The sequence below is a fragment of the Galeopterus variegatus genome, unplaced genomic scaffold, assembly GCF_000696425.1.
Source record: "Galeopterus variegatus unplaced genomic scaffold, G_variegatus-3.0.2 Scaffold710, whole genome shotgun sequence".
NCBI lineage: Eukaryota > Metazoa > Chordata > Mammalia > Dermoptera > Cynocephalidae > Galeopterus > Galeopterus variegatus.
Window position 1 is genome coordinate 127,834 of NW_007726821.1, and position 27,735 is coordinate 155,568.

General features: G+C 35.1%; 1 protein-coding gene across 1 annotated transcript in view; it reads right to left on the bottom strand.

Annotated features, from left to right (window-relative positions):
• Window positions 1–27,735, bottom strand: part of LOC103589635 (recombining binding protein suppressor of hairless-like) — a 36,073-nt gene that overhangs the window by 6,723 nt on the left and 1,615 nt on the right. The window contains exons 2-3 of the mRNA XM_008571664.1: window positions 10,479–10,517; window positions 1,644–1,739 (exon numbers count right to left, since the gene is read on the bottom strand). Of these exons, the coding sequence (XP_008569886.1) occupies window positions 1,644–1,739; window positions 10,479–10,517 (135 nt within the window). The remainder of the gene's footprint in view (window positions 1–1,643; window positions 1,740–10,478; window positions 10,518–27,735) is intronic.

Genomic DNA, 27,735 nt, shown 5'->3' on the forward strand with positions numbered 1-27,735 from the left:
AAATAATCTTTTAAAAAGTTTATTTTTTAAATTGGGAATACATTCTTTCATGAAAAATTAAAACTAACCACTAACATAAATGGGATATACTGGATATGCTATGAAAATAAGTATAAGTTATTAGGGCACAAAAGTTAATATTAAGAACAATTTAAAATTGTAGGAAAAAATTTCCTGACCAAGTATTTTTAGCATCATTCACTGGAATTATTTTATATGCCAGAGGGACATGGACAAGAGGACTGTGGTCATGTCCCCAAGTTACATCATGCCTTATGCCTTAGCAGCTCTTCAAAAAGGCCCACACCTGGATCAGCAAGAAAGAAAACAGACTTCTTCCTTTCCACTGTGCACTCCACCAAGTAAGGCACCAGATCTCTTCTTTCAATCCACAGAGGAGCCTCGGCAGAGCTTGCCAGTCATCCAGGGGGCTGGACGAACATTAGCAGTCCCTTACTACTAAAACTTGTTTTTTTAAAAAAAAATCAAGTAAGTTTAACAGGTTTCTCCCTTTATCGTAAAGTAATGCCTGTCTACTTTGGAAATTTTAATAATACAAATAAGTAAAAATATAGGAAAGAAATTAGTTTGGCCTTTCATCATTTTTCTTCATTTTCTGGAGGCCCTAAAAGCTTAGATTCTTCAAGCTTTCCCTCAACTCAGGGGTTTTATACTAGCTAAGCCATACCCAAATAATAGGAAGAAACTGAAAATAAAGGCTACTAAAATAAAAGACAACCATTAAATCTTCTATCTTAACATGACAAGCCACTGCAGCTTTATATTCATGTATTTTTAACAGTGACTAACAAACAGAAACTTATCTGGACATGATTTTTTTAATAGTTCTCCTTTTGCTATCTCCAGTGGGCCTCAGTTATCCATCCTAGTATTACCTGTCAGAGTGACTTAAAATTTCCAATAATAGTCCTTTTGCATAGTAACTGGAACCTAATAGGTGATCAAAAATATAGAATAAATGATTCCAATTTACTAAAATGCACCTTCAAAAATCAAGAGATAAAAAGCAGCACTGTCCAAATTTGAAGCTATACAACCTGACCCCAAAACCTGAGTTTTCATTCTTTCTTCCACTTTGGTGTTTTTCCAGCCACTCCAACAAAACTCTGCTCTCCACCCGTAAGTAGGGTATCTCTGCCCGTGAAATACTAACAAAAAAAATGATGTCTGAAAGACAAAGACTCAAGAAACTACTAATAAGTAAATTCCAGGAAGCAAATGAAAAAACAACAGAGTCCACAATTGTACACAAAAAAATGCTGAAATTTATAAGATACTAAAACAAACACTAAATGTAAACATCACTTTGTTATAATTTGATTTTGGCTAATCTGCTTTATTGATGATTTCTGTAGTGCCCACGTTCAGGCTGTATGATAGTATGAACCCAGTTTTGTAAAATCAGGGACTTAGCTTCATGATCTTTACTAAATTCTCCTGGCTTGAGTATGCCACTATTCACTTTGTTTCCCCCTTTCAAGACACAAATCCCCTATTTTTCATCTTGTACTTTCAAATTAACCCAGTAATAGAAAACATCCTCTGGCAGGCATATCAATACATCATTTGCAAATTCACATGAAAACTGAATTACCTACCCACCAGAAAAACAATAATCTTACCTTTTTTCATTTCCATATGACTTCTGCGCAACTTTTGCATGAAGAATAAGTACTGTTTGATCCCCTCGCTCTTTTAAATAATTTCGCATAGCTTCCCTAAAATCAAATATAAATATTAGTATTACAGGGGTGAAATATTAATATTTGATAAAAATCTTTTTTTTATTGCTATGCTCTGTTATTGAGAGATCTCAGGAATATTTTTTAAACAAGCAAAACTAAAAACAAAACAAAGTAAAACAAATCCATGAACTAAATTTAAAGAATATTATACAATGATAATGACTGCTCACTTTCAACTGTAAACTTTGCTCTTCAAAAGAAACTGTCCCTTATTCTTTGGAACTTATGATGTGACTCAATTAAACCACAATTACAACTTCTATAATAACTAGAATCACCATGTATACTGCTAATGTGGCTTATAAAGTTAATGACATGCAATACTTTTGTAGTTTAATAATCTAGTTCCCCCCAGATTCCCTCTCCTAGCTATTAGAATCTGTTTTATATGAAAGCCGTCACAGACGAGTAGGTCATACAAATGTATTATACATGATCCTAAAATGACAATCCTACATAAGGACTAAGAAAAGGCATTGTTTACATACAAATACACAATTATCCTGAAGGATGTTACTAAATACATAACAAAATTTAATAAAGGCTCACTGAAATTAGTGAAAAACTGAATTAAATTTTGGAAAAAATATAATGTTAATTCTTTCAAGTACAAACTATTCAAACTACCTATTAAGCAAATGCTCCATAAGAAGTCCAATGTCTTAAATTTATTTACCCACCCAATTACGTTGCTAAGCAACAGTATAATTTAAGAAGCAAGCTCTACAAAGATCAAACTACTACAATTCTGAATCAGCAGAATCCCAATTCTTAAGATACTTTACACATCACAAAATTAAAGCAAAGATGCTTCAAAGACAATCATCAAGAAATACTTTTTTCCTTTGGCAGCTGGCCTGTACAGGGGTCCATACCCTTGACCTTGATATTATCAGCACCACACTCTACCAGTGAGCTAACCAGTCTGCCCCCAAAAATACTCTTATTAACTGGTATTCCATCTACACTGGAAATAAAAACAAATGTGAAGTATAAGAGGACATCTATACAATAGTAGTAAGTTATTAAATGTGGAAAATTCCAGACTCGTAGCATTTACACACTAAGTAACCTGGTACAAGCACTTAACCTCATCCAGCCTCTGTTCCACGTCTGGAAACTGAGATAATAATACCTACCTAACAGTAGCATCTTGGGAAAGTTGTGTAACTTTTCCCCAGTTTCTACAATGTACATAACAGTGTCACCCTCAAGGTTGTTGGTTATGTTAATACATACCTAGAACAGTACTGGCACAAAATTGCTTAATTTTAGTTCTTTTAATTATTATAATTAATATTTTCTCTGCAGAAAGAATTTGCGACTGCCTCAGGTGTTATCAAATACCAAATTTGTGTCCTACTTTACATGAGTTGTCATAAAAGGGACAGGAGTATAAACTATGGATCTTGCTCTTAAAGGCTCTGTAGTCTAACGAGTAAGAAAAGAGCAGTAAATATTTAGAAACAGCCTTTAGGGAATGGAAAAGGAAGCAGCTGACTATGGACAAATAAAATGAAGATCAGTATCAGAGGGCCTGCTAATGTTGGAATCCAAAACTACTGATGCCAATTTCCAGTAACATTCCAAGGGTGGGAACAGGGATGGCATGTTCTCAAACTTGTGGGTACTGGAGATGCAGCTTGGAGAGGATAAGGGATTTGAGGTGTTGCTAAGTCAGGCGACTGACCAGAGAGTTCAGGGTGGATAAGACAAAAGAAAAGCCAGGAGAAAGCCAAATATACTGACAAAATTGGCACAAGAGTCCCTGGCATAAAACTTGAAAAGCTGCTATATATTTGAACGAAGAACTTTAAGCTGCAAGACTATTTCCCCAAACTAAATTCTATTTGTATTCATAGTCTCTGGAGCACTTAGCAATTACTTAAGTTTGTCAGGTTTCATATTTATTTTTCTTGTTCTCCCACATAGACTACAAAGTCTTTAAGAGCAAGATCCATACTTTATACTCCTATCCCTTTTATGACAACTCATGTAAAGTAGGACACAAATTTAGTATTTGATAACACCTGAGGCAGTCGCAAATTCTTTCTGCAGAGAAAATATTAATTATAATAATTAAAAGAACTAAAATTAAGCAATTTTGTGCCAGTACTGTTCTAGGCATTATTAACATAACCAACAACCTTGAGGGTGACACACTGTTATGTGCACTGTAGAAACTGGGGAGAGGTTACACAACTTTCCCAAGATGCCGCTGAACAGTCTGGATTCAAACCTAGGCAGTCTGGCTCTCAAGAACAAAATTATAATGTCAGGTATTTTACAGTGGTTAAGAGCACAGCTTTGGTATAAAACAGACCAGGAGTGAATCTGTCACTTAGTAGGCTTTCTCACTTATAAAATAACGACAAATACCTTATACCACAAAAAAAATTTTAAAGTTAGCCCCACAAACTGATATATAGCAAGTGTCAGCAGACTCCAGCTATTACTATTATAAATATTAACAGTAAGAGTTAATAACTACACAGGATGCAGGGGGAGGGAGAACAGGGACATTGAAGCTTTGAGAGCAAACTTGAAAAGGAACTAGGATTGAATGATCAGGCATCTAATCCAACCTGCAAAGCATGAGTTTCACAAGTATGCCAGGTAAGCTGGACAACTATTCATCTTCCCATTGAAGATTTACTGAAAATCTCCTACATCCTAGGCACTTTACACTGCAAACGAAATTCAGAAAAAGAAGGCCAAAGTGAAACATATCCATGAATGATAAGTGCATGTGCTGCTGTCTCCAAAGGGCCTACTTTTACAGTGAGGCCACTGGAGACAATAGGAGTGTAAAAAGTAATCAAGCAAATAGAACTTGCCCCCAGCAACCAAGGTAAGAGAGAACCTCAATTATGGGGAAATACAAAGTCTTCATAAATTTGGTAATTAGTTAATTGGACAGCTTAATAGGAACATTGCAAGTGAGAGGGTAGAGAGCAAACTCCACACTGAAGTAAGCTGCAAAATGAGCGGAAGGCAAGGAAGTGTAATGAACATAAACCATGCTTCTTGGCTGGTAAGGAAAAAAAAGGGGAGAGGGTAGATAACTAAGGGTAGGGTACAAAAGTTTGTCTCTTTACAGGATTTTTTAAAATATGGGTAAAAAGGTAAGCTTTCTAAGGTTTTGTAAAGCCAATAAAAGCCAGGAAGAGAAAGAAAATTAAGATGCAAGACAGAAAGACCTAATATCTATAAATGGAGTATCTTCTAAATGGTTGAAGCACGAAGCCCACAGAATGCTGAAAGATTAGGTTGGAAAGACAGGGTGGTATGAGGCTGGGTCAAGTCTTAAATACCACGCTGGTAAGTGTGGATTTAATTCACAGGTTAGTGTTTCCCAAAGTAAGTTCCTGGTAGCAGTGGCAAGATACTCCTTAAAAACACAGTTCTGAGGTCCAAGACATATGGAAAATACTACATGCCACATCTCCCTCTAGGACATAAATTACAGCAGTTTTAGTTCAGTATGCTAATAGTGCTAACTGCCACTCTTCTAAAAACATACCCCTTTATTTCCTCATCACATTCACACATGCCTCCATGATTGGTCCAAGGGGTGAATAAATGATGTAAACCAGACCAGCAGGGGGGAGTAGTCAGGAGAGACAGAATAGGAGAGAGGCATTTGAGTGGAGAGCTAACCATAGCCAGCCCCACCTACTCTAAGAGAGAAAACTGACCCACAAAGATGGGCAGTCTGGACAGTCATCCTTACCAACCGGCTCAGTCCCTGCACTTCTCAAATTGGATTACTGTCACTTGCAAAAACCAAATAATAAAAGTTCCAAAATGGGCTTTGTCTGAATAGTACAGACTATCATTTACCTAACTAAATTGTCTTTGCACCTTGATTGGGAAACAACTGACTACATATCTAAAGAATTATTTCTGTTCACTATTCTGTCATGATGCCACTCTATACTCATACCAATACTGTACTTATTACTACAGCTATTGTAGCTATTGGGGGGGGGGGGGGGCAGCACTGGCCAATACATTCATTACTAGCTTTATAATAAGTTTTGAAATCAGGTAGTATAAGTTCTTGTTGCTCTTTTTCAAGGTTGTCTTGGCTATTTTAGGTTGTTTGCATTTCCATATGATTTTTAAAAACATCTTGTCAAGTTCTACAAAAAACCTGCTGAGATTCTGATTGGGATTGTGTTGAATCCATAGTTCAATTTGGGAAGAACTGACATCTTAACAATATTTTCTTATGCTGGACGAACATTTACTTAGGATTTCAATTCTCCCAGCAATGTTTACAGTTTTCAATGCAGAGTTTTTGCACATCTTTCATCAGGTTTTTCCGTAAGAATTACATATTTTTTGATGCAATTATAAATGGTATTTTTTTTTTAATTTCACTATCCCGTTGTTCATTACTACTATACAGAAATACAATTCAGTTTTGTAAATCATGCATCCTACCTTGCTAAACTCACTTATTAGTTCTAGTAGCCTTTTTAAAATTCCACCACACAAATATGTATACATGTAAATAAATAAAGATTCCATAGAATTTTCTATGTAGATGATTATGAAATCTGCAAATAAAGATAATTTTAGGAACTGGCCAGTTAGCTCAGTTGGTTAGAACAGGGTGCTGATAATACCAAAGTCCAAGGTTCAATCTCTGTACTGACTGGCCACCAAGAAAAACAAACAGTTTTAAGTTTTTTCTTTCCAATCTGATATCTTTCATTTCTTTTTCTGGTCTTATTGTACTGATTAGTACCTCAAATACAATGTGGAATGAAAGTAGTGAAAGCAGAAATCCTGTGTTATTCCTGATGTTAGAGGTAAAGCATTCAGCCTTTCGCCATTAAGTAAGGTGTTATACACAGTTTTTTGTAGGTACACTTCTATCGGAATAAGGAAATTCCCTTCTATTACTAGTTTACTGAGAATTTTTATCAAGAATGAATGCCAAAAGCTTTTTCTAAATCCCTTGAGATGACCATATGATTTTCCTTTTTTTGTTCGGAATATATTGAATTACATTTACTACTTTCCGTTCCTGAGGTAAATCTAAGTCATGATGTATTATCTAATATATTCTTGTATTCCATTTGAAAAATCTGTTAAGACTTTTTGCATCTATGTTCATAAAGGATATTGGTCTGTAGTCTTGTTTTCTTGTAATGTCTAGTCTGCTTTTAGTAACAGTGTAGTAATGCTGTCCTCACAAAATGAGTTGGGAAGTATGTCCTGCTCTCCAAATTTCTGGAAGGGTACTTACAGAACTGGCATGTTTTCCTAAACATTTGGTAGAATTCAACAGTGTAGCCATCTGGGCCTGCAGTTTTCTCTGTCAGAAGGCTTATAATTACAAATTCAATTTCTGTAGATATAGGGGCTATTCAGGTTACCTGCTTCTACTTGAGTAAACATTGGTAGTTTGCTAGTTTCAAGGAATTAATTAACTTCTTCAATAGTTGTTGGATGTATTGGAACACATTTATATTTGCTTGTTATCTTTTAAGTATCTACAGAATCTGTAGTGATGTCACCTTTTTGTACAGAATCAGGTTTCTATCTGATATGACTGTCCTGCTTGAAGAATTCCTTTTAACATTGTAGCTCAAGCCTGTTTGTGATGAATTCTTTCAGTTTTTAATATGTCTAACAAAGGCCTTTACTTTGCCTTCACTGGGTATAGAATTCTAGGTTGACACAATAAGTTCTTGCTCCACTTATTATCTTAGCAAGATGAAAAGCCTGCTGTAATCCTTATCTTTGTTCCTTTGTACCTAATTTAGCTTCTGTCTCTGTTGCTTTTAAGATTTTCTCTCTATCACTGGTTTTAAGCAATTTGATTATAACGTGCTTCGGTGTAGTTTTTGCACTTGGGATTCACTGAGTTTCTTAGATCTGTGGTTTTATAATTTTCACCAAAGTTAGAAAACTTAGTCATTATTTCTCCACATATTGTTTTAGTCATACCCTCCCTTTCTTTCTTTCTTTCTTTATTTTTTTTTGTCTTTTTCCGTGTCCGGCAACGGATCGCAACCCTCAGTGTCGCCTCAAAGGCTCTACCTACACATATATCAGGCCATCTGAACACAGAACCACAGCTCACTAATGCTTGCTGGTTGGTTTTTTGACTTTTTCTCAGTATGCTTCACTTTAGATTGTTTCTATTACTACATCTTCAAGTTCACTAATCTCTTCTTTATCTATTCTGACATTAATTCCATCAAGTATATTTCTTTGCCTTAGACCAGGGAACTTACACAGGGCAAAAGCCTTTAGTGTAGGTAAGAGATTTGAGGCAGAACAGGGATTGTTCAAAGGGCAAAAGCCCTTAGCACAACAAAGATCTTCAAGGATGTTCTGCTCGATTAGATAAGGACATTAAGGTCATTTCTTATCCAGCTTCAGTCCCTTTCCTTTGTTTCTTAAGAAGTTTTCCAGAGAATGCCCCATAGCCAATTTCTTTTCATTCCTATGATAAATGACTGATTAAGTTGTTTTGTCTCTTGTACTTCTTTGTCTTTACAATAAAAGCTGAAGCAAATACCGACTCGGGACTGCGCCTTGTTTTTCCCTTCTAGAGGGAGTTTTTCTCGGTGCAGTCCCTTTGGACTTCTCATTGCTTTTAATATTTGAGCTCTGAGTAATCTTTGTCTCTCTGTCATGCAATATATATATATTGCATGACAGAGAGACATGCAAAATATATATATATATTTTCCATGTCTCTACTTGTTCAATCTCTCCTCTAGCTCAGGGATCTACAAATTACAGCCTGTAGGCCAAATCTGACCCACCACCTGTTTTAGAAATAAAGCTATACTCCAGTATACAGACATGCCAATTTGCTTACACATTGTCTATGGCTGCTTTTGTGTTACAACAGAGTTGGGTTGTATGACAGAGATTGTATAAGCCACAAAACCTAAAAATCCTCAATTTGTGTCTGTCTGATGTTTCTTTATGTTTAAATCTAGTTCATGTATTCTTAGCAAGAATACCACAAAATTGATATTGTGTCTTTCTTGGGAAGTACCTGATTATTTGTCCATTAATGGTGATGTTAATTTAGATCACTTAATCAAGGTGGTGTTGCCAGGTTTCTCCACTATCATGTTAGTATTTTTCCCTTTATAATTAATACATACTTTGAGACTGTAATATTTTGTTTCTCATGAAATTTTAATCCAGTAGTTTAAGCACTAGTGATGATTTGTGCCTGAAACAATCATTAACTATGAAAGTAGCCAAATGGTGATTTTCTCATTTCATCATTCCTTGTACAATTATTAGGTGGCATTCTTCTGTAAAGAAAAGCTATCCCTTTCCTCCATTTATTGATTTATATAAATAAATAATACTTATACTAAGATAAGTAATCATCTCAGTATAGACTTCTAAACTTTATTCTATGGATTTTAATCCATTCCTATCATTATTTATTTTGATGATCAAAGTATCCCAGATTTGCCTAACAGGAGCCCTTTCAAACTGTCTCCTGCATCCTCCTGGTAGGTCCCCATCATTCTCTAAGTGCAACAGCTTTTTAAATAATATCAATAATTTAGAAATAACCTAAATGGCCATCAGTGTGAAATATTAAATAAAGAGTTGTATGAAGACGATGGAAAACCATGGAGCCATTAAAGAGAACTATCAAGGAAGATAAGTGGAGTTAAAAGGTGCAGCACAGTGGTACAGTATGATCCCGGTTGAGTTTTAAAAAAAAAAAGAAAAAAGAGGCATATACATATATACATACAATTTTCTTAAGAGATACAAAAAAAGAACACTGCTAACAATTCAGCCATAGAGTTACCTCTAGGACTATGACTGTGAAAACTGGGTCTCTTAGTTTTTATTTTACAACCTCTAGCTGTTAGAAATTTTTAAAAATCACTTAAGACTAATACTTTTAAATTTAACATTTATAATTAAAATGTATAGTGTAATATTAAATTATATAATTAGAACACCATATAATATTTATATTCTCATTAAAAATGGATAAATCTTCTGTTTTCTTTAAAATTCTTTTTAAAAAGCATTTATTAAATCTTTCAATTCTCACCTATAATCAAAAAATTGTGATTGGCTAAACACAGCTATCATATAGGAAGCTATCTTTTATACTGCCGCTCTTGTATCTCAAAGAGGTTTCATTTTCCCTTTGAACTACATCCTCTTATTCCAGTATTGGGGGTAAGAGAAAGGGAAATGGATGGGAATAAGCTTATGCTCTAGATACAATATTTGAATGACTTTTCTTTCTTTCTTTTTTTTTTTTTTTTTGTCTTTTTTTTTTACGTGTCCGGCAACGGATCGCAACCCTCAGTGTCGCGCCCATACCGGACCGGGACCGGCAACGAGATCGCAACCCTCGGTGCTGCGCCCACACCTCGCCCAGCCAGTGAGCGGGAACTGGTCTATATGTGGGATCCGGACCCTCGGCGGGAGCACCGCCACACTCCCAAGCGGCACACTGTAGCAGTGCGCCACCGGGCCGCACCTCGCCCAGCCAGTGAGCGGGAACTGGTCTATATGTGGGATCCGGACCCTCGGCAGGAGCGCCGCCACACTCCCAAGCGGCACACTGTAGCAGTGCGCCACCGGGCCGGCCCTGAATGACTTTTCAAGAGCAACTAACAGTTTCTAAAATGACAGGATCTACATTTCTATGAAACATTTAGGTGAAAGGCTGACTAATACAATGCTTACCTAGTTAGTCGTTTAGGTGGAGGCCGCTCACCAAATTTCCTGGAAAAAAATAAAAGAAAAAAATTTAAATAAGCTGTATAATATGCTCCACAATAAGCTTTAGGTGCAATGTAGTTTCCGCTACGTCAGCCTTACTAAAGAACAGTGAGAAGTAAAATCCTCTAAGTAAGCATCTGTACCTAGACATAACAAAATACACATGTAGTGAATTGAACTATGCCCCCCCAAACTCATTGTAGCTTGAATTGTGTCTCCCAAGTTTTATGTATTAGAAACTTAGCCCCCACTGTGACTTTAAAGAGGGTGGGAAATCCTATTATGCTAATTGTAAAGTGGGTGCCTTGAAGACGTGATTGGATTGTAGGATTGTGCTGTAGTGAATGGATTAAAACTGGTGGTCAGGGGTGTGGCTCTGAGGGCTTTAAAAGAAAAGGAGGGTCCGTCTTTCTCTCTCTCTGCTTCTATTATCTTGCAATGTGAGAACCCTGGGTCACTGTCGCCACCACTAGATAGACTATGGACTTCTCAGCCTCAGGAACTGTAAGCAATAAATTTCATTCTTTATAAATTACCCCGTTCCAAGTATTTTGTTATAAGCAATGGAAGCAGACTAATACAACACACTTTAAGATGGTTCTTAAACAAAAACAACACACTCTAAGTAGGTCCTACATCCTCACTCTGAGCAAGTAGCACTCTGATCATGTGGGACGACAAGTATCCTTTAGAGACAACACACACACACACACACACACACACACCCCACACCCCACCCCCAGTCTCTGGTAATATGCAGCACTAAGGATCCTTTAGAGACAACACACACACACACACACACCCCACACCCCACCCCCAGTCTCTGGTAATATGCAGCACTAAGAAAAATCCTCACAGTCCAAGAGGTGGTGAGAACTCATAAGTGTTAATCATGTTTCAGCTACTATGCTGTACGTTTTTTATACATTACCCTATTTAATCATTATAAAATAATTCTATAAGGTATATATTGGCCTCATTTCAAAGATGCAAAAAACAACTTGCCCAATGTCACAAAGTAAAGTAAGTGGCAGGCAGAGTTGAGATTTAAACATACATTTTGATTATTTAACTAGCCTGTAGTCTACAGCCTTTTAAAAGAGAAATGTGCTAAATGGACTAGCCTAAGAAGAATTTAAACTAGTTGGGAGAGGGCAAGAGTAAAAGTATAAGCAAAGGCAAGGAAGCACACTTCATGTTGAAATTAGAATACAACATGGAGGTTGTTGAGGGAATTAAATGTGGTAATTAATATACAGAAAACACACAAAATAGTGCCTGGAACACAGTCAAGTGCTCAATGAGTGTGAGCAATTACCATTTTCTAGTTATAAATGGTTGAGCCAAAAGAACTAAATGAAGGAACTAAATATGATGTTAATATAAATAAATAAGTATAAAAGGAAGAAACTATAGTTCCTATGTTACGACCTCCTATTTCCTCTGAAATAAGAAATGTGGCCTTCTTATGAAAGAGATGGTAAAGGCACAGTACTTGAAACAGACCAATAAAGGTTGTTTTTTGTTTTGTTTTGAAGATGGCAGTTATAAGCAGTTAAGTGACTTGTTCATAATCAGAGTTATAGGTTGTGGAGCCTTATTTGACTTAGGTAAAGATATGTCTACTGTATTTGTGATGCTCCACAAAATTATTAACTTTGATGATAAAAAGTCTTAGGATCCCACTTAGTTCATTTTGTTGAATAATTAAATGCCATATAATGACACTTTATAAATGCATAATTTATAAACAATGGGTATTTATGACTGAATATTTTAGTATTTTCATTAACCCTGAAATATTCAAAAGTTGCTTTAATTGAAAAAGCACAAAAATGAGCAAATATTCCAAGTTTTTGTAAGAATTAGTCATGATTGGTTTTTTTTTCTTTTATCCTACAGCACACCCAATTTATAAAATCAAGAAACAAAACATGATGTTTTATTGGTAAAACCAATAAGGTGGCTAAAGACCACAAATTTCAAAACATGGAACTATTTACTGGCTGATCTATGAATTCCAGCTAAGAAATTAAATGCAAAATCTGCTCCTGAATCTTTTTTCACCAGAAAGTTTTTCTGAACTTTTGAAAACTGATTAAATGTACCACTATATAGCATACATTGATTACTAGGTTAGGTATAGAATAATTTATGAAAACCAAAAACTTTATGATACTCTTGAAAATACCTCAGGTACATTATGTATATGTACATGTACATGTATAGATGCATACACAGTCATGTGCAGCATAACGATGTTTCAGTCAAGGACAGACCACATATACAACCGTGGTCCCATAAGACTATAATGCAAATGAAAAATTCCTATTGCCTAGTGACTTCATAACCATAATCATCATAATGCAGTAGAACAATACATTACTCACATAAGAGCAATAGGCTATACAATATAGCCTAGGTGTGTAGGGGGCTATACCATCTAGGTTTGTGTAAGTACACTTTATGTGTGCACAACTACAAAATCACCTAACAATCACATTCTCAGAATGTATCCCCATCATTAAGCAACACATGACTGTATATATAGATATACAGGTAGATGTTCATATATGTATATATTATAGATATATATACAGTCATCTCTTGGTATCTATGGGGGGGATTGATTCCAGTACCCTCTGAGGATACCAACATTCAATGATGCTCAAGTCCCTTATATAAAATGGCACAGTATTTGCATATAACCCACACGCATCCTCCTGTATACTTCAAATCATCTCTAGATTACTTTTATCTAATACAATGTAAATGCTATGTAAATAGTTATTATGCAGTATTGTTTTTATCTATATTATTTCCTTTTGTTGTATGGTTATTTTTTACTGTTTTGTTCTTTGAATATTTTCAACCTGCAGTTTGTCAAATATACAGATAAGGAAACTGGGGATACAGAGGGCTGACTGTATACAAACATTTAATTGTATGCTTATATGTTTATATACATATACATGTTTTACATACACACACAGAGTTGTACTTCATAAAGAGAAGCAAAGTAAGGTATGGCCAAAATCTACCTAAGTGTTAAAATGGAAAAAACTTTAGAGAGAGAGAAACATACAATTAAATGAAATAAAACATTTCAATGATGCCGCTACCCTTAGGACTAGCTATTAATACTCTAACCAGCAAGAGCTCTTTGGGATCTAACATAGGATCTAACAAAGGTTTATTACACGACTAGTAAGAGACTCACTACACTCAAAATTCAAATGTAAATTTTATTCCTTGGTACTCTGAAATTCTTCTGAAATAAGATTAACAAGTAAACGACGACTAAAATGTCTAAGTCCATTTTTGGAAATACCCTTTATATCAAGTCAACAATTACAAAGCATGCTTGTGCAACATCACTCCAGCCCCACAGAAAACATAAGCAAGAGAGCTCAATACATTTGCCTGCTGAGCCTGGGCAGCATTTTACACAAAATGATGTATAGTTCTACCTAGGTGCCATTCAAAGGCTAGAAATCTTAATAAGATCAAATGGCTTCTTTAGTATATAATAACACATTCAAATAATTGTTGTGTGCAATCTTGTTCCTTTCTTTAATGCATATGACATCATATTACTATTTATTTCATTAAAACTAATGGTTATCTACTGGAATGGGAGAAGAATTAGAAAACGGGTTTTCTGAGAAAATTCAAGAAAGCATGTGGTAGGTATATAACAATGCGTAATTCTGAAGGTCACAATCAAACTAAAATTCTAATTATTTATAAATCTTCATAGATCTACATATAGAATTATCTACTACAAAAAGATCCATCTTTAAACATAGGTGATTCAATAAAATTCATAATGTAATATTTATATTATGCAACCAAAATAATCACTTCTCAGCAGTCAGCTACCAATACTCACAGACTGATTATAATTTAAAGATTAGGTTCTGTCTCTCCCTCTTGCAATGGGGAACAGTGAGATAGCAGGTACACATTTTCATCTTTGTTTGCAATCTATTTTAAAAACAAGATGTCTATTGACATGACGTTTTGACAGCTGTTATGGGTTGAATTGTGTCCCCCAAAAGTTTAATGTGCTGGAGGCATAGTCCCCTTCGTGACAGTGTTAAGAGGGTAGGTAGGAAGTCCTATTATGGTAACTGAAATGTGGGGCCTTGAAGAGGTGATCAGATTGCAGGACCATGCCTTAGTACGTGGATTACTAATGGTGGTCAGGGGTGTGGTTCTAAGGGCTTTAAGAGGAGAGCACGTGAGTCTCTTTCTCTGCTCCGTGATTTTCTGCCATGTGAGACCCCTGCATTGCTGTAAATCCACCACCAAAGAAGACCCTCACCAAATTTGTTCCCTGGACTTTGAATTCCCAGCCTCTGAAATTGTAAGCAATAAATTTCATTTTTATAAATTACTGGGGTCTAGGTATTTTGTTATAAGCATTGTTTAATACATCATATATCTATGAAAAATATTTTACATAAGAGTAGTCTAAATGTGGTTGGTAGAACTTATTTCTGGCTCAAAGACACGTCACATGAGAAAACCAAATCAAAAATCAAAGAGGGAGAAAAAACACAAGAAAAAGCCTTTTTGAATACAGAACCATTTAGTGATTACACTGCTACAAAACAAAGCAAAAAAAATAAATAAATAAACTAGAATATTGTCTAGTAACAATACTACAACTTTGATTTTAAAAGCATACAGTTGGCTTGAAAAGCAAACTCAAGCCATGTGGAAAACCCTTCCAGCCTTGGGTTGTGGAACTAAAAGCAATTTCCTCTATTTTTCTGTATTTCACAAATTTTCTGTTTAATGCAGAAACAAGATTAAAATAATGAGATTAAAATAAATTAAGGCAAGTAACATTGGTGAGGAATTTGCAGAAGTTTAAGAAAAAAAAAGGAACATGAACAATCTAAACTCATAATTAAACCAAACTTCACACCAAATCTGCTGTAAACGGAATATAAATTTTATGCAGTTCAAAAGTATTGAGATTTCTAAACCATGATTTAAGATAATGAAATAAAGCACCATTTGACTGGGGAAAAATTAGGACACCTTATTCATACCCTCAAGGCACATACCCACCAGAAGGAAACAAGTAGGTGATATACAATAGTATTACATTCCGTGACAACAAAAAGTATGAAAGCAAAGCAAATGGTATTGGGAGGCTGCTTAGGAACTTACTCACAAAAAATTTAACAGGTTCACTAGAAAGGCTACATGTACTGTTCTCTGTTTCCAGATTTTTTCATTCACCAAATGTTTACCAGGCACCTAGTAGGGGCCAAGTATAGGTTCCTGGCATATATCAGAGAACAAGAGACACAAATCCATGCCCTTACAGAATTTTTATTCTTTTAGGACAAATGGACAATGATGTATGTTTGAAGACACACATCTATATAACTTATAAAAGCAAGAAGTTCAGAAACAACTTGTACCTATTGTACCTATTAAATGACTGAAGAGATTAATATTTAAAAATACATTTTTTAAAGCAAATAAAATATTGTACCTATTAAATGACTGAAGAGATTAATATTTAAAAATACATTTTTTAAAGCAAATACATAATTTACCTTTAAACAGTTTACTCATTCTCCATCCATGGGTGCAGAAAATAGCCTATCAAGCCAAATAAACTTTGAGCAAGACACTATGTCAGCCTTTGTCAGACTTCAATTTCTAGTTTTGAACCTGCTCTTAACATAAATGCCACATTTAATAGCAATGTTGCTCACAATTTGGCTAGGTCTAACTGGTCCTTGTCTACTGTAACGAAGACAATCAAGGCATGATATGTACTCCTAGAGCCCCTCATTTATTAACCATGTTTCTATTAGAATATCCCATGGAGTAGATTTCAAAGACATGCCATGCTTGTAGCTGGCCCCTTTAGGTAGAAGCATGTTTCTCCTCTTATTATGTATAATATGAAGAAACAATTGAATCAGTACCATATTCTTAATTTTTAAAGTTCCTTTGTTCCACCTTTCTTTTTCAGTTAGAAAAAAACAATGGTAGTTTGTGTAAAGGAGCAGGAAGATAGAAATCTAGATAAAAATGAGGGGTGACTGAGAACACCATCTCTAGCTACCCTCAGCATCTGGCCTTTTAGGTTAACTCTAATATTATTTCCACATTTGGTTAACATTGTCTTTCCAAATACCCATACCTGGGAAGGGATTCTCCTGGATTAAATGTGCAATAGCCATAAGCCCAACTGTCCAGAAGGCACAAGTGACTTGTAAGAACACTGGTGTCCATTGATACAAGACAACCTTACATGAAAAGTTCCTGGATTAAATGTGCAATAGCCATAAGCCCAACTGTCCAGATGGCACAAGTGACTTGTAAGAACACTGGTGTCCATTGATACAAGACAACCTTACATGAAAAGTATGGCCTCAAAAAGAAAGGGGCAATCAGACTCTGGGCAAACTACCCCAATTTCATATATCAAGAGACTGAATGAGACAAACTGACATCAAATGCCTCCTGATACGATGCATTAAGAACTCAACATTGCTTCTGTGATATTACTACCAAAAATACAGAACCCGAATCTACACATGAGGAACAAATCCAAATTTTGGAAGAGTTGACAGAATGAAACAAAAAACTGAGGAACTGGTCCAGATGAAAGGAGACTAAATACACATAACTGAATGTGACATACAGTCCAAAAGTTACTTTTGCTATAAATGACGTTATTTACACAATTGACAAAATATGGATAGGACCTGTAGATTAGATAATCAGATATTGATTTTAATTTCCTAATTTTGAAACTGTGTAATGGTTATAGAAGAGAACGTCTTTATTTTTAGAAACCCTCATTTAAGGGCAAAAGGGTATGATGTTTACTTCTTACCTTCAAATGGGAAAAAAAGTTTCTGTGTGTATCCATGTGTGCAAGTGTATGTATAGATATATAGAAGGATAAAGCGAATGTGGTAAAATGTTAACATTTGAGATAGCTGGGTAAACATCTTCACAATATTTTTGCAGCTTTTCTGTACACTGCAATTATTATCAAAAGAAAAAGGCCACACCCAGAGAAGCACTCATCTCTTAATAAAGCTGCTGGACTGACTCTGCTAGCTGGAGAACCTAGTGGTGACAAACATCAAAAAACATACATGAGAAGGGACACATAAAGAGACTGTGGCCAGCTTCCTGGCACAGTTTTTATGTCATTAAGACAATTATTTAAAAATTGTTTAGTAACACCCAGTGTTGGTGCACAAGTGGGGAAAGAGAAATTTGCACATACTGTTCGGAGTTTAAATTTCTGCAAACTTTCTAGAAGTCACTTTGGCAACGTCTGTTATAATTCAAGATGTGAATTCCTCTAAGTTAGCCATTTCCCACTTCAATTCCAGAAATTTATTATACAAGTAGATAATTTGTGACTGTGTAAAAATATGCATACAAAGATGTTCAATAAAGCATCAATTATATTAACAAAAATTTTTAAAAATCTGTATGCATAAAGAGATTGCTGGGTACACAGCACCCCCCAGTTAGGCCTATATACACAAGCAAAAAGCTATCCAGCTAGTAGCATTAATTTTGAATGAGAAAATGAGATCTACATTTTTTGTCTACCCCAGTGTATATATAAAACACGCTCTACACACAATTGTTAGTGATAATGATGGTTAGCAGCAAGAATTCCACTTTGCTTTAGAATGCCTTATATAACTTGACAGAAGGGGTTTTTCTTTACTAATTTAAAGTTTGCCTTAGGTAAACAGCAAAATGAAATTGCATTCTCTAGAATTCAGTTGATGACCACTTATCACCAACTCTAGAATACTGTGTCCTAAAAAAAAACAGAGAAAGGCTCTAAGTTAGGAATTTACCCCCCAAAATTGTCTCAATAAGTAAATTTCACCAGGGGAACCGTGTTAGAAAATATATGGCAGGCTCAAACAGAAAATCAAATTCAGATCCTTATGGAAAGCCAAAAGGTTTTCCACAAAGAAATACAGTGCGCGACTTAACTTTAAAGACGTTCCCATCTCAACCGTTTGTTTAGTTTTTACTAATAACTCCTTTAGACACCTCACTTAATCTTATGAACTGCCTTTTCAAATGGCATGTACACCTTTATGAATTTTAGTCACAGCTTCCTGATCTTCATGATTTCATCTGCCTTTTGGTTTTGCTTTCTCCTATCCCCTTACCAAGTGGAGAAAGAAAAGATAAAGAACTATGGGAGAGGCAAGGCCATGTTCAAGACATAAAAAATGTCATCTAAGGAGAACACACACAGAGTTCATCACGCATGCAAGTTAGAGAATAGGTAGTCAAATGCTGTGGTTAAGTGAATGGACTTAGGAGCTAGGTTGCTTAAATTCAAATCTTGGTTTTTAACGGAAACTGGTGGTGTCACCTGGAACAAGACAGTTACTTAAACTCTTTGTGCCTCAGTATCCTCAACTGAAAACACACAAAAAAAGTATTTCCACATAGGGTTCTTGCAAGAATTAAAAAGGTTCAGACACGTAAAGCACCTAAAAGAGTGTCTAGCACTGAGCAAGCACTCAATAAAACACCACTACTCCTTCTGAATTACTAACTGATATTTCCTTTAACAAATACAGTGAAACTGAAATGGACCCTTCAAAACATGTATATATTTATATGGCCTTAAAAGTATATACAGTTAACCATATTTGATAAAGGACTAACACCCAGAATACACAAAAAACTCTTACAACACACACTGATTACCAGCAAAAGAAGCCAGAGTCAAAAAAGTATGAAATTGTATGGTTCTATTTATATGAAATTCAAAAACAGTCAAAACTTACCTACAGTGTCCGACAGGATATGGGTTACCTTTGAGAAGGAAGAATAGAGACTAGGAGGGGCTACAAGAAGGGCCTCTGCGGAGTTGTATAATATTCTATTTCTTCATCTGTGTGATGGTCATACATGTATATTCACTTTGTGAAAATTCACTTTATTATACATTTATGATTTGCATGCTTTTCTGTAGGTATATTACTTTCAGTTAGAAAAAATTTTTCAAGTTTTTTTAATGTATGGCTAGTTTTTTAAAAAAGTTTTCATGGACTTTATTCCTATTGTTTTCATATCTTATTTTAACATCAAAATTTTAGAAGGCAGTGATTTCTAGTCCTCAGTTGTAACATTCCAGGATGTATGTATTTTATATTAAGAAAAATTAAATACTAAGTCAATTAGAATAAAAAGAAACAACAACAAAACATTAAGTCAACGAGATTGTAAGTCCTGACATAAGTGTTCCTCTTCCTCCTCCATCCAAATCTCAGCCCAGATACTCCCAACAATCTTCTCTTTTTCAATTATGAGGCAGAAAATTAGGATCAACTGTGGTCCTTTGGCAAATCATATATCACAAGAATATGTATTTAAAAAAAAATCAATTAATTATGCAGTGTCATGGAAATATGCTGAATGCATACTAGGACCCAGAATTTTCCTACTGTTGATTTTAAAATTGTCTTCCTTTGCCTATTTCACTTAAAACTGAGATGAAGAGGAAGAATGGTATAATTAATTGCTCTCCCAGATTGTGGTTCTCTTTTTCTTTCTTTTATCATTCAACACACATTTAACTGCCTATTATGTGTGAGGTACTGTATGTACCAGACGCTTGCAACATATAACAGCAATTTGGAAACATGGTCACTATTCCATATGGAGTATACTACAATAGCAGCTGCTGGAGGGCAGGCATATATTACATACTCTGCATGCACATCTCACTTCATACTCCTATCAATCTTATAAGGTAGGCGTGCTATCCTCACTATACAGATAAGGAAACCAGCTCAGAAACTACTTTGCCCAAGTGCACATACCAGTAAATTTATGGTCCAAAATGTAACTTGATTATAATGTTCATGATTTTCCATATACTCTATATACTGCAGTTCAATTCTGGACACTAAAACGTAAACAGGGTAACAGGATATGAATTTTTATGATAGGATTGTAAAGTGCACTAATTGAACCTAAAACTTTCTATGATACAGCACAGATGGGGGGGGGGGGATCCTGAAAGGAAGCCTCCTTTCATTACCTTCTCAATCATTCAGCTACTGACTAAATTTCTAATAAGAGTAAAGAGTAAATTTTCCTTTGATTACTAGAAAGTGAGAAAATGTTTTCTAAAGCTGTAAATACGTAAAATTCAGGAAATCTAATGATATCTGCTGCGGGAACCATACCTTGACTGTTGTATTCATACACACATACAGACACGTGTGCGCACATATATGTATGTCATAAATTTGACACTGCCTTTCTAAAATAGCACTCCTACATTTTCCCTGCACAAGGGAACTATGTTACAATTGCAGTGGGCACTGAGAGTCTCCTGAGTTTAGTGTTTACCCTTATCAACTATAATTCTGCAAAGTACATTATTTTCTAAGTTGAAAAGGACCATTGAATCTACGGATTTCAGTTTAACAAAAAGGTTTTGCATTCTTCTTTTTGTTGATAGAAATTATGCAGATGCAGTCTAATTTCCATCAAACTATGTTTGGCCAATTTCTTAAGTAGCCAAACCTCTGACATACAGTTTGGTATTTTAAAGTATTTGAATTCGGCAGTGTATCTGCCTTTTGTTTTCCTTTTAAATAATACAGACCAAAGCATTCATGGAGGGGATAGCAAAAATAAGGTCTAATGCGCAAGGAAAGACTATGACTTAGGTTTATAAGAAGTTAGGCTGTTTCAAAGAAGCCTGTCCGTAAGGAAAAAATAAAAGATGTCAATTCTTATTTTTAAAAACACGTAAAATGAGGACATTGTAGATACTCTACATATGAGTTTAAAAATACTTAATAAACTAAACTAAAATAATGAGAATCAAAATTCTATGTCTGGAATGCAGACAAAGAGGTTTCCAAAACATTTTAAATAATACCATTGCACGAATGAGAAAATGCCCTTTTGCTTGAGCATTTAATACCCAAAACAATACATTTCTTTTAAACTGGAACTTAGCTTTCTGTTATTGCATATCAAACCTACATTTGTGGTAAAGCCAAAAACCACTCTGAAGAAGTGGTCTTAACCACATTCAATGCTTAAGGAATGGCTTTCTGCCAAAGTGTATCTGAGCCATTAACCTGTCATGCTGCTTATAGGCACTGCTAGGACCAAAAGAGCAGACCGAGCTTAACCTGTTTCCACAATAAACTGGAGATGCACAGTGGATATTTTAGGACATAACTTTTATGCTGGCCAATAAGGGTTTTCTTTTTAACAGCAGGCATACACATTAAAGAAATATGGCCAAAGTTATAAGCTTGTATTGTTCACATTAAAGTTGACTCAGATGCTTACAATGTTAACATTGTTTTCAAATACAAGTCTGTATACAGTAGGTGCTCACCAAATGGATAATAGCAAGTCACCTGTTTAAAAAGATAGACAACAAAAGCAAAACATTATGGAATCTTAGCTCTTAAACTATAGTATTATTTAGATCAACTACTTTGAATTAAATGATGATCATCCACAAAACTGATCTGAAATGTTTAAGTTAATTTGTACAATAGAGAAAAAATTGTAAATGAGTTGATATTAACTTTACAAATTTTACAATGGGAGAAAAGGGTCTTTTATTTCTCTTTTACTTGGTTGCTCAGACACTCCTAGGACCTATGATTTATGCTATTTTCATAGCATCCTCTTGACTCATCCTTCTATGTTGGTCAGCTCACTTTTCACTTCACCTGCCTGGTTCTCTGCCTCAAACACACTGTTCACATATTATGCTTTATAGGCAGAACACAAAGGAAATTCTTTTGTTTGTTCGGGTTGTGTACACATAATGGGGGAGGGAGAGGGGGAGAGATGGAGGTGGGGGTTAGAAGGGAGAAGAGGGAGGAAGAGAGAGAGAGAACACTGGCATGAAAGAGAGCACTTAAAAAAAAGAGAAATAAAAGAGAGCAGTGGAGGATCTAGTGGCCATAAAAGGGCAACTGTCCACCTCCTAACAAACCAAATCTAGTCAATCCCAAATAAGGAAATGTTTTAGTTGAAATACAGAGCTTTTCTTCTGTGGAATATGAGCACAGATCATAATCAGTCTTTCCCTATAAATAATCTCACACTTGGATATCTACCATTGTGAGAAAAATCTGTTGAATTATTATGTAAACTATTTCCAAGTTTTGCTCCCCCAAAGTCCAGGCCTTCCTAACAAAAAAGTACTCCAGCGCTTTCATAGTTATTCTAGAGCTTCAGCCTCTGTAAAATAGAAATGTTAAGTGTAACAACCTGGAGAGCCCATGAAGACTGAGTTAATCCCTTACAAGTACAATACTCATTTTTATAGCATAACAATGCACCCAGATTCTCAGGCTTTAGACTCACCAATCTCCAACCCACAAAACAGTTCAGTAGTGACTTGTAGAAACTCAGATCATTTCAAAATGAGATTTTCTTATATATCCAGTTATTCTCCCATTTGTAAAGTAAGGGGGTGATAAATGAGTATGGCCTGTTCTGCCATGACAGGATAAATGAATTTCTGGAAAATTAGTATTATCAAAAGTTCATTCGTTTGACAAATATTTACTGAGTACCTGCTACGACTATTCACTGTCCCAGGGTCTGGGGATATAGGAGTCAACAAAACAAAATCAGTTAAATGGGGGAGGAGGAAAGGAGTGGGTTTGGGGCCTAGAGCAAGGACTGAAAATTGGAATTAGAGAGCAAGGATTGAAAATTGCTGTTCCCTGCAGAGGGAACAACAGTGTTATTTCATATGTGAATGCTTTCAGCGGGTCCCACCTGCTCCAAGTCACCCATTTTATACATATTCAAACTAATGCCTCTTACCAGTCCTTGGCCCCAGGCTAGAATTTCTCAATCACAGGTTAGTTTTTTCACAGGAATTTCAACAATAAAGGAGTTTTAATAAAGTTAAATTTCATGCACCTTTGAATAATCTAGCTGTTTAGCTACTACCACCAACACTTCTGTATACATTCTTAATCCCTTCATCACACTTGGGCTGCTGCCTCTGGCGACTGATCTCGGTTTGGAGCCAACTAAACTAGAATGTAGTTTAGTTTCCTTCTAAACTATACTCTAGGAACAAATCTACCAAAGAAAAAGAATACAAGTTGCTATCATGCATAATGACAACCAAAGGAAAGGAACATAGCTTTGAAGAAACAAATGCCACAAAGAGACAACATGAAACCTTGCACTCTCACCAGGATAACCAGCATGAGGTGGAAAGTGGTGAAGTTGGAAGTGAGTAAAACATGATTGAAGGGAAAAAAGAATCCTCTTATAATGACGAAAAGTCAAGCAATACTGTTAAAGAGTAGAAAGAACTGGATAATCGGCAAAAAGACAAGGGGGTGTGGGGCCCAGGGTCTGGGGAATTTTGGGAACCAAAACAATAGAACAAAGGAATTCAGCTCTTCCATACTCTGCATCTTTATGCTCTCACTCACTGCCTTTACCAACAACATATGCCTGCACACATCTGTACAAAGATAAGCAAACATCAAGGCGGTTAACTCACTGGTTGAGAGGTTATTACTTTAACTTCTGTAATTTCAAAAAACAATTTCTAAGGAGCATATCATACACAATTCAGAGAAGGAACTATGTACTTGAACTCAATTTCCAAGAACTTGCAGAAAAAGATGAATTATGCTTATTATTTTTTGTCCTCCCCTTTTGGAAAAATTTCTTCCATTTTTCAACTCCCAAGTGTAGAAAACTAATGTACAAATTCCATTGCTATGAAATAATTTACCAGAAGTCTTCGTCCTCTTAATGTTTTCAAGGGAAAAAGAAACTGTATTTTAGACACAATCTTAAAACATACATATGCTGATACTGTCCTACTCTGAAGCCTTGTTTATTTTAAAATATTCACCAGAAACTCTGTGATCATCCTCAATAAATCTGTAAGGCAAATATCTGCTGTTATGAGGACACTGCTAGGCACAGGCAACAATCCAAGGAAAATAAAATTTTAAATGTTATCAAAATCCTCAGGAAAACAAATTCTAACAGAGTATTTGACTACCTTAAACAATGTATATAATGTATGTGATTTATGCTTAACTTCTTGCACAAACTTAATATTTACTCTCTGAATTAAAGCACCTATTACATAAACAAGTCCGAACATAAAAAGAACGAAAATGAATTGAGTGGATTTTAGTGTGTATCATCAGTTTTTTGTTTGGTTTTTTTTGTATTTTTAACTGCATGGGTCACTTTCATCAATGCAAAGCAAAAGTAAAGTCCTCTACAACTGGGAAATATTGTAAATTTTTTTTTTAACCTATAAACCTTTAAATATTTGCCAGGACAAATAAACAAAACACGTATTTTTAACTGCATGGGTCACTTTCATCAATGCAAAGCAAAAGTAAAGTCCTCTACAACTGGGAAATACTGTAAATTTTTTTTTTAACCTATAAACCTTTAAATATTTGCCAGGACAAATAAACAAAACACACAGACCTGTACACACTCACAAAACAATAAAACAACAAAAATCAAACACAAGGTTTCATGGCTAATTTACTGTTTCCTACCATCAGAGATAAGATTACTGATCTGATAATAATTGTCTTAGATATCTGAAGACTTTTGTGGCTATCAGTTTGTCAATACAGATTTATAAGATTGAGTTGCATACAGTTTGCCAGTTGATCATTATTAGAACTTAGTCTCTGCAAGCCAGTACCTATACATACCCTTGTAACAAGTTTTAAAAAACTATATTGTGTGATACGCTTGAGACATTTTCGATTCTGTTTTTTGTTTTATTTATTTAGGGGGAAAAAAGACAGCAACTTATTAAATTGACTATAGGATATGCTACCACTGTCAGTTTGAAAACCACTGACTAATGAGCTGATAAACAGCAGAATATATGCCAANAGAACGAAAATGAATTGAGTGGATTTTAGTGTGTATCATCAGTTTTTTGTTTGGTTTTTTTTTGTATTTTTAACTGCATGGGTCACTTTCATCAATGCAAAGCAAAAGTAAAGTCCTCTACAACTGGGAAATATTGTAAATTTTTTTTTTAACCTATAAACCTTTAAATATTTGCCAGGACAAATAAACAAAACACACAGACCTGTACACACTCACAAAACAATAAAACAACAAAAATCAAACACAAGGTTTCATGGCTAATTTACTGTTTCCTACCATCAGAGATAAGATTACTGATCTGATAATAATTGTCTTAGATATCTGAAGACTTTTGTGGCTATCAGTTTGTCAATACAGATTTATAAGATTGAGTTGCATACAGTTTGCCAGTTGATCATTATTAGAACTTAGTCTCTGCAAGCCAGTACCTATACATACCCTTGTAACAAGTTTTAAAAAACTATATTGTGTGATACGCTTGAGACATTTTCGATTCTGTTTTTTGTTTTATTTATTTAGGGGGAAAAAAGACAGCAACTTATTAAATTGACTATAGGATATGCTACCACTGTCAGTTTGAAAACCACTGACTTATGAGCTGATAAACAGCAGAATATATGCCAAGAGGCAGGAGACTAGATAGCTCTACTTGACAGAATGGCCTTTGTTGATGCCACTCAAAAGGCACTGCGGTGTTATGTTCTCCCATCCTCTTCTTAGAAGATATTCTCTTCTAATAACCTTTACTTCAAATAAAAAAGGATGGTAGGCAGACCCTTGAAGGTGATGTAGAAGATATGACATACCATCAGAAGCCACAGACTTACCCTGGTCACTTCAGCAAGGCAAACAATATTAAACTAATACCACTTCTGAGGGAATCTGTGACTATGGAACATGTAACACTTAGTGGAACTAAACTCAATCAATATCCACATAAATGTATATATATATTATTTCAATCTTTTTAAAAAACTAAAACATAAGTTTAAAAAAATATATTCTTTCTCACATTCAATGCACTGATATTTTATTTTCTGCTCTAATATATGTTTCAATGCTGGTCATAACCCACTAAATTGATTTCTTGATCAACTAATGAATGAGCTGAAACCTACAATGTGAAAAACACAGCCTTAGAGAACTCACAAATCAACCTAGCAGGATAAGAAGCCCATAAAGTATCAGTCTCTAGTGGCTGGCTACCTTCTTTCCTGGCGAGAAGAAGCCCTAAGAATTAAAAACACCAGTCAAACAGTGATGGCTTATTTTACGCTAGGAAGAGCACAAGAGAAAGAGCAAAACTCAGGATAAGAAAAAAATGTAATGGCACCCCCGCCCCCAACAAAAGAGGTACTCATCTGTCAATCTAACATTCACTTCCTACATGCCAAACCCTGCCATAAGAGTTGTGTGTGCGCGTGTGTGTGTGCATGTGTTCGATTATCTATATACGAGGGGAATTCAAAAAGTTCATGGAAAGATAGAATTAAAAGATATTATGAATCTCTCCATAAGTTTTTTGAAGTCCCCTCTAATATCTAACATAAATTATACAATTATATGCTTCTATTGTTATACTTTTAAATATATAAATTTATATTATTTTCTAGGTCATTCTCACAACCTGTTAAGATAAAGTAAGTATTAGATTTGAAACACAAGTAAATTGGTCCCAGAGTTTAATCTCTAAACTACAAAGCTATAAACTCTTCCAAAGAGAATAGGAGTTCACAACTCTGGCTATCCATCAAAATCCTCTGTATGGATGCCCAAGTGCTACCCCAAAAAGGAATGCTGAACTTGAAGTGGCAACTATTACAGAGAAAACATATTGTGTGAACAATTTATTGAACACCATCTTGAAACCATTATGTTCTAGAATATCTTCTTGAAGGGTGGATACTATTCTGTGCCATCAGACATAAACTTCCTGGTTCAATTGAATGATTGCCTTGGTTAATAAGCAGATGACTCTACCTTGGAACATGATTAGATCACATCATTATGGACTAGAATTTAATATAAAGCAGGTTTGTCATAGCTTTAATTACTAAATTCCATTAAGAATTTAACTGCTGACATGCCAAAAGGATCATAGCATAAGTTAGCCTAACTGATAAAAATCACAGACTGAACCAGTATATTTCTATTAAATTTATCTATCCGTGACTTAAATCACTATCTTCCCAACATATTTTCCTTTATTAGCTAAGAGATAAAGAATTCTTTTTTTTTTTTTTTTGTCTTTTTTCATGACCGGCAACGGATCGCAACCCTCAGTGTC